The sequence below is a fragment of the Pseudochaenichthys georgianus genome, chromosome 2 (assembly GCF_902827115.2).
Source record: "Pseudochaenichthys georgianus chromosome 2, fPseGeo1.2, whole genome shotgun sequence".
Lineage (NCBI taxonomy): Eukaryota > Metazoa > Chordata > Actinopteri > Perciformes > Channichthyidae > Pseudochaenichthys > Pseudochaenichthys georgianus.
In genome coordinates this window covers 6,210,532-6,222,653 of record NC_047504.1, presented here as the reverse complement: position 1 = coordinate 6,222,653, position 12,122 = coordinate 6,210,532, and the positions used below count along the sequence as shown (strand labels likewise).

Sequence of the window (12,122 nt, the reverse complement as noted above, 5' to 3'; positions counted from 1 at the left end):
GTGTGTGTGTGTGTGTGTGTGTGTAAGGTACTCACGCATGGTCTACAGGCCAGAAGTTGATCAGGGTAACAGGACTGAAAGACAAAAAAACACAGATGATGACACATCACAGCAAGGCATGATGGGAGCTGAATCATGAAGGGCAGAGTCATCATTGGTCATTATGAGCCAAAAGCACACGTATGTGTATTTAGAGCCAACACTAGTATGATGTGGATTTCCATAATCTTAAGTATTCATCCTCTTAAGATGCTTATCTCTTTATGGTGTTTCAGTGCAATGTTGTTAGCATGATCTGTGTGTGTGAGACCCACGTTTCCATGTTGTCCCCCTCCAGGATGGTCTGCACGGGCAGGTAGCCCATGCGGGGGTGTTTGGCGAAGTAGCGCTTGGTCCTGAACTTGTTCTTCAGCACCTTGGCAAAATCCCTGACATCCTCCCCTGACGTAGTCTGCAGAGAGACAGGGCACAAAGGGTGCATTGTTCATTCATGGAAGTGGGGCGCAAGCAAACACACACACACACACACACACACACACACACACACACACACACACACACACACACACACACACACACACACACACACACACACACACACACACACACACACACACACACACACACACACACACACACACACACACACACACACACACACACACACACACACACACACACACACACACACACACACACACACACACACACACACACACACACACCTTGTAGAACACGTCTCTATTATTTCAAGCCCTTTTGCTCTTATTCACACATCTAGCGAGTGAAGTTAGCTTTGGAGGCTAAAGTGAGTCCTTTATATGAAGACTCTGAAGTGCAGAGGCCTAGAATATGGTTTTCACTTCATAACCAGCGCAAGCACATTATTCAAGAAGTCTGGCACCCTAACATTTCCATTATCCCAATTTTCCTACACACAATGCAGAGCAGGAATATAAATACATTCATACCGGAGTGCAGTACTCGACCATGGGGTACTGCATCTTATGTCCCTTGGCGACGCGACCGGAGAAGAAGCAGCTTTGGCAAATGTCGTAGTTGAAATGCTTCAGACTCCGATATCTGGGGACGGACAGCAGGGGAGGTCAAGAAAGCCCAGACAAAAGGAGGAGGGTAGGAGAGACGTGGGAGTGAAAAGAAAAGAGAGCAAGGAGAAAAAGGGAGAAGGTGGAGAAGCAGGAGGAAATAAAAGGGGGATTTATGGCTGTGTTTTCTCCAGAGTAGGAGTAGTTAAAGTTCTTTCAGCCAAGTAACTAAATGACATATTTATTCCCTTCATTAAAATGTATCACTGTCAAGAATAGCACAGACACACCTCCTTTAAGGGCTCAATCTGAAGTGGGACGAAAAGCTTCCTGAGCATTAAAGGGCTGAGGCTACACATATAACAGCCAGTATAATCACACCATCAATCAGTTATACGTACTCATAGGCTGCTCTATTGCTCTGCTACTTCTCATGTTTATATAAATATTGTTCATTTCTTTTGATTTGTAAAATAATATTTTGGGGCAAAATGGCTTCAATTCTGCAGATTACATGTGGAAACATGTGTTCCTTAAGGCACATTGGCGCTGTGCATGAGGAGTGGTGATGCTTTATGGTTGTACGCACCTGAACCCGATGATGGGACACTCCTTGCAGATGTTACACTTGGCCTGGTGCTTGGCGGTCTCTGCAGCGGCCACGCGATGCAGGACGGGTAACCAGACCATGGACTGAGGCTCCAGGCGCATCCAGTCCAGGAACATGGCCGCTTCCAGCTCCGGTTTGTTGTTGGCCTGGACAAGAAGAAGTCATGGTGAGCATAGTGTGTAAATCAATCAAAACATGACCTGATTGTATACTATTAATGGGTCTTTAGTCTGTATCCGAGCTTGATATCTCTTTAGTCTCTGTAATCGTTAAAAGTAGAATTTTTGTCAAAAAACTGTTAAAAACCCATTTCTTTATCCCCTTTGAACACACACATTTGACTCAATCCTAGATACGACTTCCTGTACCAGAGATATTAGAGAAGAGACCCAAATATTGATAAATACGGCGCTGAAAATAGTCCCAAGCAAATAAACCATTTCATGATGACTGTTAAAAACACTCTCTTGCTATAAATAAAAGAGTTGGACAGACGGGGAAAATTACCCAGAGACAACATGTTGGCTTCATCCACCGCTCTCTGCTCAGCAGGGACTTTGGGAACTCCGGGGCTTTGGAGTTTCCATGGAATTCCCCCCCCCCCCCTTCCCTCTTTCTGTCTCACGCCCACATGCATACTGGGGGAGGGAGCAGCTGGGATGATGCTAAGCTAACTCCAGCAATTTTAGGGCTACATAAGATGAGATGGTCCATCTCATGTGTGTGTGTGTCTTAGTAGTGCTTTAAGCACTAGATATGTCCATCGCGCGCATGCGCAGCTCCAGTACCAATAACAACAAAGTCACCTATGACCCACGTGACACCGGCTATACCAGCCGGTGTCGTCAGAGGATCTGTTCCCTTTCATCTTCTCGCTGCGCGAGGGTACCGTGGCTACATTTTTGTAGCCTACAGCGTTCAGGTTTGAACGTTTGATCTGAGGGATTTCTCTGCAAGCAGCTGGCCGCGTGCAGCTTCGCGACTGACAGTCGGAGCTACGGGTCGTTAACGCGTCCTCCAGGAGCTGTGGCCGGCTGTGCGCTGTGCAGAGCCTCGACAGACAGGTTTGTGTCAGCTTGTTGCTGGTGATGGCTGTGTTCCCGCACCCTCTCCCAGCCAAGTTGTCCTGATTGCCATCTTATTTTTTGTTTGGCTTAGACTTTCTGGTGACAACAGTGTTCCCGCTTCCTCTCCCATAAAGTTTCCCTTATGCTCTTTTGAAAGTTCTGCTTGTGGCGTTGTGCCCGAGCTATCATTAGCATTTGTGTCCCTCATTCAATTTACTATGGAAAGCCATACTTTAAACCCGTTTTTCGTTTAGATGCAGAGAGTAAGGTAAGTACTTTCTATTTCTTAGAAGCTATTATCTGGTCTTAACATTTGTGTTCTGACTTGGTCGCTTGATTGTTAGCAGCAGCCGCTTGGCTAACACCTTGCTGTTGAGCTTAACTATTAACTCAGGGCAGTGCTCCCGCTCCCGGTAACATAGGGTTTGATTGCAGTAGCGCTAGATTGTTGTATTACTGCTCCTAGTACTAGACTCCTAGCACTAGGATGATATGCAGAGAACATCTTCACTGCGGGTGCTGTGTGCTCTGCATATGCGGTTACTACTGTAACCATGGCCTACGGTTCTATGCAGGCTGTTCTCTTTCTTAGAAGCTAATTATCTAGTCTTAACATTATGTTCTGACTTGGTTGCTTGGTTGTTAGCAGCAGCCGCTTGGCTAACACATTGCATGTACTGTTAAGCTTCATTATTTAACTCAGCCGGTGAGGGCAGTGCTCTCGCTCCCGGTAAACGCATGGTATGGTTGCAGTAGCGCTATATCGTTGTATTTACTGCTCCTAGTACTAGACTCCTAGCACTAGGACGATATGCAGAGAACAATCTTCACTGTGTGTGCTGTGTGCTCTGCATGTATGGCCATTAAGGAGGATTTCATCCTCCCAATATTATATTGTCTAGTGGGCAGCCGTTTGGCTGACACTTTTAGGCACCGGCCACAGTTACTACTGTAACTATGGTTCTAAGACGTAAGTACTGGCCATAATTACTACTGTAACTACGGTTCCAAGCCGTGTAAGTACTGGCCATAGTCAATACCGTAACTACGGCTCTAGGCTGTGTAAGTACTGGCCATAGTTACTACTGTAACTAAGGTTCTAAGCCGTAAGTACTGGCCATAATTACTACTGTAACTACGGTTCCAAGCCGTGCAAGTACTGGCTATAGTCAATACCGTAACTACGGCTCTATGCTGTGTAAGTACTGGCCATAGTTACTACTGTAACTACGGTTCTAAGCCATGTAAGTACTGGCCATAGTTACTACTGTAACTACGGTTCCAAGCCGTGCAAGTACTGGCCAGAGTTACTACTGTAATTACGGCTCTATGCTGTGTAAGTTCTGGCCATAGTTACGACTGTAACTACGGTTCTAAGCTGTGTAAGTACTGGCCATAGTTACTACTGTAACTATGGTTATATGCCTTGTGAGCCCTGGCCATGGTTACTGCTGTAACTACGGCTCTGTGCTGTTCTCTTCTTTAGAAGCTAGTTATCTGGTCTTAAACATGTGTGTTATTTGACTTAATCTCGCTTGATTGTTAGCAGCAGCCGCTCGGCTAACGTCTTGCGTATACTGTTAAGCTTCTTTATTTTACCCAGCTAGGTGAAGGCAGTGTTCTCGCCCCCGCTCCTGGTAGACGCTGAACTGCCTCGTTTCTCCGTTAAGCAGGTAGCCGGTGAAGGCTGTGTTCCCGCACCCGGTTACGCTGCATCTGGCGTTCGTCTCTAACTCAACCAGTGAAGGCAGTTCTCGCCCCCACTCCTGGTAGACGCCAAACGGCCTCGTTTTTCCGTTAAGCAGGTAGCCGGTGAAGGCTGTGTTCCCGCACCCGCTCACACTGCATCTGGCATTCGTCTCTAACTCAACCAGTGAAGGCAGTTCTCGCCCCCACTCCTGGTAGACGCCAAATGGCCTCGTTTTTCCGTTAAGCAGGTAGCCGGTGAAGGCTGTGTTCCCGCACCCGGTTACGCTGCATCTGGCATTCGTCTCTAACTCAACCAGTGAAGGCAGTTCTCGCCCCCGCTCCTGGTAGACGCCAAACGGCCTCGTTTTTCCGTTAAGCAGGTAGCCGGTGAAGGCTGTGTTCCCGCACCCGCTCCCGGTTACGCTGCATCTGGCATTCGTCTCTAACTCAACCAGTGAAGGCAGTGTTCTCGCCCCCGCTCCTGGTAGATGCTGAACTGCCTTGTTTTTCTGTTAAGCAGGTAGCTGGTGAAGGCTGTGTTCCCGCACCCGCTCCCGGTTACGCTGCATCTGGCATTCGGCTCTAACTCAACCAGTGAAGGCAGTGTTCTCGCCCCCGCTCCTGGTAGACGCGGAACTGCCCTGTTTTTCGTTTAAGCAGGTAGCGGGTGAAGGCTGTGTTCCCGCACCCGCTCCCGGTTATGCTGCATCTGGCATTCGTCTCTAACTCAGCCAGCAGTGTTCTCGCCCCTGCTCCTGGTAGACGCTGAACTGCCGTGTTTATTAATCCAGCCAGGTGAAGGCAGTGCTCTCGCTCCAGCTCCCTCTGCCGGTAACGTGGGTGTAATTACATCCCTCTTTCTGTTCGGCGAGTAGCAGCAACGCTCTACTCTTTCCATTAAGCAGGTAGCTGGTGAAGGCTGTGTTCCCGCACCCGGCTACGCTGCATCTGGATACCTACAGAATGGTTCATTCATGTAGCGCCTGTATGGCTTCTCTTGAGCCCGAGGACGGCCACGACCGCTGCCCCTCCTGCCTCGGCCGCCTCTGGCGGTCAGTGGGGACGAAATGCGAGCATCTGAGGGAGGTTCTCACGGTAAACGCCTGCATGAGCTGTAGCTGCATGCCTCGGGCGCTCAGAGTGGCTAGAATCACTGAGGTGGAACGTCTGGCAGCAGCCAACAGACACCTCTCCTTGTCACATCCTCCTCCAGATCAATTCGGCCGTTCCCGGCGACTTGAGGGAGCGGTGGCTATGTGTGCTCCCCCCAATAGAAGGACTAGAAACTAAAGTGGATCGGCTAGCTGCCGATAGGGGCATGATGAAGTCGCCTCTTGGCCCTTCAGCCTGGGCCCGGTGTAGGGGCTGCTAGCGGCCCCCCCCCCTCCCTCCCTCCTTCAGTTTGCGCCCCTCCTTATGTTGGCGCCCCTCCTTTGGTTGGCGCACCTCCTTCCGCTGACGCCCCTTCTTCGGTTGACACACCTCTGTATGAGGACGCCTTGTCGCTGGTACAGACTCGTCGCCAGGTTTCGCTGGCCCAGTCACCACTAACTGAGGCATGTAGGAGAGTCCTCCGTAGCGTACCAGTCGAGCCAGGGGAGCTGTTTAGGTCAGCTGCCCTGGAGGCACTGGAGCGTGCCGCCCAAGCTAGGCAGACCAGGCAGCAGCACTCGGGTCTTCGCAGACCTGTGCCCACTCCCAGCAGGCCCAGGGGCCGCTCTAGCAGCCGCACTCAGCCGCCGGATTACAGGGGTGGTCTGCAGAGGTCTTAGCGGCCCACTCAACCGCCTCCCAATGACTTTCGTGCCCCAGGTTGCCCGCCTTCCAGGCGGCCTCGTGCCCCAGAGCCTTACCGGAGCCCCCCAAGAGGCTCCAGGGGGCGGTCGTCGGCTGCTTTCCCAGCAGCAGCTCAGTTACTGGGCGATCTGTACTTCCGTCCCTTAGGTGGTTTTCACTTTAACCCAGGGGTACGGACCACAGCTCCGGCCCCTAGCCTTCGGCTGGGTCTAATTGACAGTCGTCAGCGATCCGGCAGGGGCCCTAGCTCTGGGCCAAGAGTTGTCCGTCCTTCTGTCCAAGGACGCAATCAAGCCAGTAAGACCCTCTGCTTAGCCCAGGGGGTTCTACTCGGCGTACTTTCTCGTGAGCAAGAAAGTCTGCGGATTTCGCCCGATCTTGGACCTCAGAGGAATCAACAGATTCCTGAAGGTGCTGCCATTCTATATGCTGACCACTGCATATGCACAGGTGGAGTGGTTCTCAACCGTGGACTTGAGGGATGCCTACTTCCACGTGGGCCGGGCAAGAGGGTGCCTTATATTTAGTTCCTCCGGCCCTTGGGCAGACTGGCAGCTGCCTCGGCCGCTGGGCCCTTAGGCCCGCTGTCGTTGCGCCCAATGCAGGTGTGGCTGAACAGCCTTCACTTGGACGCCAAGTGGCACAGGCACAGGGAAGTCAGGGTGTCGCAGCATTGCCTCCACTCTCTGTCACGTTGGAGGGGCAGGGCCTATCTCCTGGTAGGCGTGCTCATGGGCGCCATCCCATCCCGCCAGGAGACCGTCACCATAGGTGCATGTCTCTCAGGGTGGGGTGCAGTGCGGCAGGGCAGGACCGTTCAGGGTCAGCGGTCTGCCCAGGAGAGTGCGCGCCAGGTCAACGTGCTAGAGCTTCGGGCTGTGCAGCTTGCACTTACGCACTTTCTACCCCAACTGGGGGGCAAGAATGTGCGTGTTCCTTGGGGACAGCATGTACGTTGTTGCTTAGACAACAGTCCCTTCTAGATAGTGGACGTTCTCAATCCACTCTGAATTTATGTGGCTGCAATTTCTGCCCGGCATGTTCGGGTCGACGGCGCCACGGCGGGGTGCCACAGGTCGGTGTCCCTCTTTATGAGAGGGGCTTTACGGCAGCATCCCCCTAGCGCCCCGAGGGCTCCGGCTTGGGACCTACCCCTGCTGCCCTATCATCTCCTCTCTTCGAGCCCCTGGCCCAGGTGGGGCTTAGGTGGCTGCCCACGAAGGCAGCATTTCTGCTTGCCATAGCCTCAGGGAAGCGAGTCGGGGAGTTGCATGTCCTCTCCATAAACAATACATGCCCGAGATGGGACTCTCAGGCGTTGCCCTTTGGGCAAATGTGGCATTTCTGCCCGGGGTCCTTCCACAAACCCACTTCAATCAGCCTGCCCAGCTGGCACGCTTTGACATTCAGGAGTAGGGCACGTCGAAGTTGCTGTGCCCTGGGGGTGCCCAAAGGGCTTATGTCAAGGCTACTGCCTGTATACGGCAGTAGGAGCAACTCTTGATTTTGCCCTGGCGGCACTAAAGGAGGTTATACCCTCTAACCAGTGGCTGCCCCACTGGGTTGTCGATACCATCTCACAGGCTTACGGGGCCAGTGGCCGCCCCCTGCCATCAGGCTGAGATGCCACTCTACAAGGAGCATCTCAACATATTGGGCTGCCCTGAGAGGGGTGCCCCTGGAGACCATCTGTGCCGCGGCGTTGTGGGCGTCTTCTGGCACATTCTCCAGTTGTCATCAGGTCAATGTCGCCACTCCCCATTCTTTGGGCATGGTCCTTTTGCCGAGCTCCGCTGCTTCCAGTGGTGAGCAAGGGCTTGGATTCTTCATGACATTGTTGGTATAAGTCATCCAGTGCTTAAAGCACCGCCTCTGGCGGTCAGTAGGGACGAAATAGAACAATAGTTACGGCTGTAACTACGGTCTATGAGTCCCGGATGACCGCCAGAGTTCCCTGTCACTCAGAATTCTTGTGTGCTCGCGAGAAGATTCTGGGAACAGATCCTCTGACGACACCGGCTGATATAGCCGGTGTCACGTGGGTCACAGGTGACTTTGTTGTTATTGGTACTCGAGCTGCGCATGCGCGTGATGGACATATCCAGTGCTTAAAGCACCGCCTCTGGCGGTCATCCGGGACTCAGAGTACCGTAGTTACAGCCGTAACTATCGATTTCCAGCAACATCTCTGCAGCTGTTAGGGATCATTTGCAGGCTGTGGTTCATGCAAAGACTCTTACTCTGGCCCTGTTTACTGGAGTCATGAACTTTTTTTATCCTTTTGTTTTATAATCCTTGGTTTTATCATTTTTTGGTCCTGTTCTCTAAACTGAGCAACAATCCATTTGCCCTTTTTTAACTAGACAAGCATTGTGACATTGTGTGCACTGTGCTCATAAGAGGGCCTCGGGCATCAGTGCATGTGGCTTTTGCAGTCCTCTTATCATCATGCAGTGCCTTTATTATGACTAAGATAACTCCAAACCAAAAGCTAAAAAAGAAGAGTTTGTGTGAGGGAGCTACGTACAAACTGGAAGCAGCTGCGGACGGAGGGCTCGATGTTGGAGCCGCCGAAGGAGGCGACCTCTCCGAGCTGCCGGGGGATCTGGATGGAGTCGTGGAGGAGGAGGCCCAGGCGCCGCTGGTCACAGAAACCTGTCGCACTGGCAACCTGTCTGAACAAGACTGGACAGAGGAGAGGTAGACAGTTACAAGATTACCACATACATTACTACATGCATCCCAAAGGTGGGTTATACCTCAAATATTGTAATTGTTTGTCATCAAAGTGCCTAATGTGTGTGTGAGTGACTTACATCTGTATTTATCCTCCAGGTGAGCCTTGCAGAGTGAGATGATTCCAGTCTTGAACGACAGGGTTCGGATCTTTCCGGTGCGACCACTGACCAAACAAACAAAACAAACATGTGAGCATGAATTCCATCTAACCCCGACTATACTACTACGACGTTGTGCTTGTACTTGACGTACGTGTCGTAGACGTTGAGCAGCCAGTTGAGGCACATGTCCACACACAGCGGGACGTTGACCAGGTGAGAGTGGCTCTGCTCCAGCCGCTGGTACAGGCTGGTCAGACAGGTGACCAGCTGCGCGATGTCCAGCAGCTGCTCGTTCTGCTTCAGAGCGTGCTGCTCGAACACCTCGCACGCCATCTGCATGCTCAGCAGATCCACTGCACCCGGAAACAGAGGATTGTGGGTTAGCAGACACACAGCTGAGCTCACTGTCCTCCATCAAAAGCTGCTGACCTTAAGGTGTCCACTACAAGGTTGGGAGGGGTACTTTAGAAATGTATTCAGTAACCTAATCTTAGTATCACTATATCAAGTAATGTAATCTGATTACTTTACATCACTTTCGGACGTACTCAATATCAAATGAAATGCAAATAAAAACAAGACTATTTCCATAATAAAACATTGTTTAAGATATATTTATTTTGATATCCTCCTTTCCATAAATAGTGTTATGTGCTATACGGCACGATCCAGCTATCCGCCCCAAAACATATCACACATACTGTAACAGCTCGTAGGCGGCTCACACTCCTCAGTGAGAGACGAGAAGAATGAGCACACACACACACACACACACACACACACACACACACACACACACACACACACACACACACACACACACACACACACACACACACACACACACACACACACACACACACACACACACACACACACACACACACACACACACACACACACACACACACACACACACACACACACACACACACACACACACACACACACACACACACAGACTATCAGAGCAGAGATGGCAAGAGAAGAGAGAAGAAGAAAAAGAGGAGGAGGTGGAAGATAGAATAGACAAAGGAGGAAATGAAGGGAGACGATGGAGAAGAAGAACGCCGTGGCAAATGAGGTGAATTTAAGAGAACAGACGTGGAAAGGAAGAACAAAGGAGGAGTGTAGGAGGGCTGGAACACAATAAGAGAAACAACCATGGACACAGAGAGCGTACTTGAACTATATGTGATGCACATTCAGGAGAAGTATAGAAAACTATATATAGAGAGTACTTACAGCAGAGAGCCTTCTGGAGGCGTCTGAGCTTCATGGCTGTCCGGTAGGCCGAGAATCGAACATTGTTCAGGTCGGCTAAAGGGCGAGAAAAAACAGAGTTAGGGATGAAGAGCAAGGAGACATCGGTGGTAACGCCATTATTTCTGTCTGTGTATGAATTGGCACCTCACCCAGAGACTGGTAGAGCTCGGCCATCTTGGGATGATCCCAGCATGTTGTTTGGGTCTGGTGGCTGGAGAGGGATTAAAAAAGACGGAATGGTCAGATGTCGAGTAGATCAAACAGATCATCCTCCTAAAGCTCCCCTTATTGGTCATGAAACATAGCGCTACATTTGCTAATTAACACTGCCGAGTTTCGCAGGAACCAGAATGTTGTTATACTGTTAATTGTTGAATGATTACATATTTGATTGGATGATGACCCTAGAGGAAGTGTTATGGATCGTCAAAGTCCTTACATCTCACCCTGATGGGAACATGATTGCCTGGACCAAATGCAATCCATCCAATGATTGACACCGACATCTCCAGGGACCATGAATGTCTGTTTAATGTCAATATAGCCAATCGTTGAGATTTCTGAGCCTGGACCGCAGCCATGACTGTCTAACGCTGCCATCACATCACGTATTTCAAGCCTTGTACATTATCCATATTCACAGGACTTATAGAACACTGGTTGTGTAAAATAGACATATATGTATGTCAAATCTGAAGGCTATTATTTAAACAGCATAAGAACATCATACTAGTGTCCAGCGACTGCCTTCCTAAAACAAGGAAAAGCCTGTCACATAAATGATCATACGCACTGATGAATTAGCTTCCTTTGAATCCCACACTATGACATTAATCCTAGTTTCTCTCTTCTATATTCTAGAAAAAGACAAGCTACCGTGATCGAGGAAGAGAGGAAGAAAGAGGACACAGAGGGATACATGGCTGCTGTGTCATTCTCCCCTCACACATCCTCTCCTCGTGACTGCTGCTCGCCACTCACAGGAGACTTGCCTGTGAGTGTGTGTGTCAGTTAAAACAGTCAAAGGGGAATATGTGTGTGATTCATGCATTCAGAACGGCAGGCTTCTCTTCCATGTACTGTAACAGAATATGATGATGTTTAAAGAACTAGTGTTGGTGTCAGTCAAGGAGTGCGAAACAAGAACAACTTGATTTAAAGTATTTTTCCCACATGTTTTCAAATAATGGGTTTATTAGTAGTACAGTACTGCATCATATCATACAAGCATATATGTGTATCATGTGTTTTTGTATATAAAAAGTAGCCAGTAACAGGAGTGAGATATTTGCCTCTAAAAAGGCAGTAGGTGGAAGTATAAAGTAGCATAAACTGTAAATACTCAATGTCAAAATAGTATTTAAGTACAGTAATGGTACTTAGTGACATTCAACCTGAAGCCTACATACATGTGAACAATAGGTGTGCTAAGAGGGCGATCCATAGTGAACCAAACAAACTGCTAAAAAATAACACCACTTTTTAAAAATGCAGCGCTGCTCCACTGTTTTCTGCTTTATAATTCAGTCCTGAGGCGCGTTGTCACACAAGCGGACCCCTCCCCTGATGCTAAAAGCACACATGTCGAGTCGATGGTACACAAGCGTACCTGCAGTTAACCTTTGTGTGAAAAGCAGCCAAACAATAATCCATATGCTGCTTTTCCCCCCGCATCGCCCTTGTTCTCCTCTCTCCCATACTCACACTCCAGATAATGAGGAGAGGGGTCCCATGGTGAAGAGCTACTTAAAAATCCTCAAAGCTCCGAGTCTGTACTAACAGTAGCTCAGTCACTCAGCAAGGATCA

At 49.8% G+C, this 12,122-nt stretch overlaps 1 protein-coding gene across 2 annotated transcripts in view; it reads right to left on the bottom strand.

Annotated features, from left to right (window-relative positions):
- The window catches only part of dmd (dystrophin), a 128,276-nt gene that overhangs the window by 9,996 nt on the left and 106,158 nt on the right, over nt 1-12,122 (bottom strand). For both annotated transcript variants that reach the window (XM_034099168.2, XM_034099160.2), the window contains 9 exons: nt 10,465-10,526; nt 10,295-10,369; nt 9,201-9,402; nt 9,026-9,111; nt 8,737-8,894; nt 1,636-1,802; nt 972-1,083; nt 315-451; nt 36-74 (listed from right to left, as the gene is read on the bottom strand). In XM_034099168.2, coding sequence (XP_033955059.1) covers nt 36-74; nt 315-451; nt 972-1,083; nt 1,636-1,802; nt 8,737-8,894; nt 9,026-9,111; nt 9,201-9,402; nt 10,295-10,369; nt 10,465-10,526 — 1,038 coding nt within the window. The remainder of the gene's footprint in view (nt 1-35; nt 75-314; nt 452-971; nt 1,084-1,635; nt 1,803-8,736; nt 8,895-9,025; nt 9,112-9,200; nt 9,403-10,294; nt 10,370-10,464; nt 10,527-12,122) is intronic.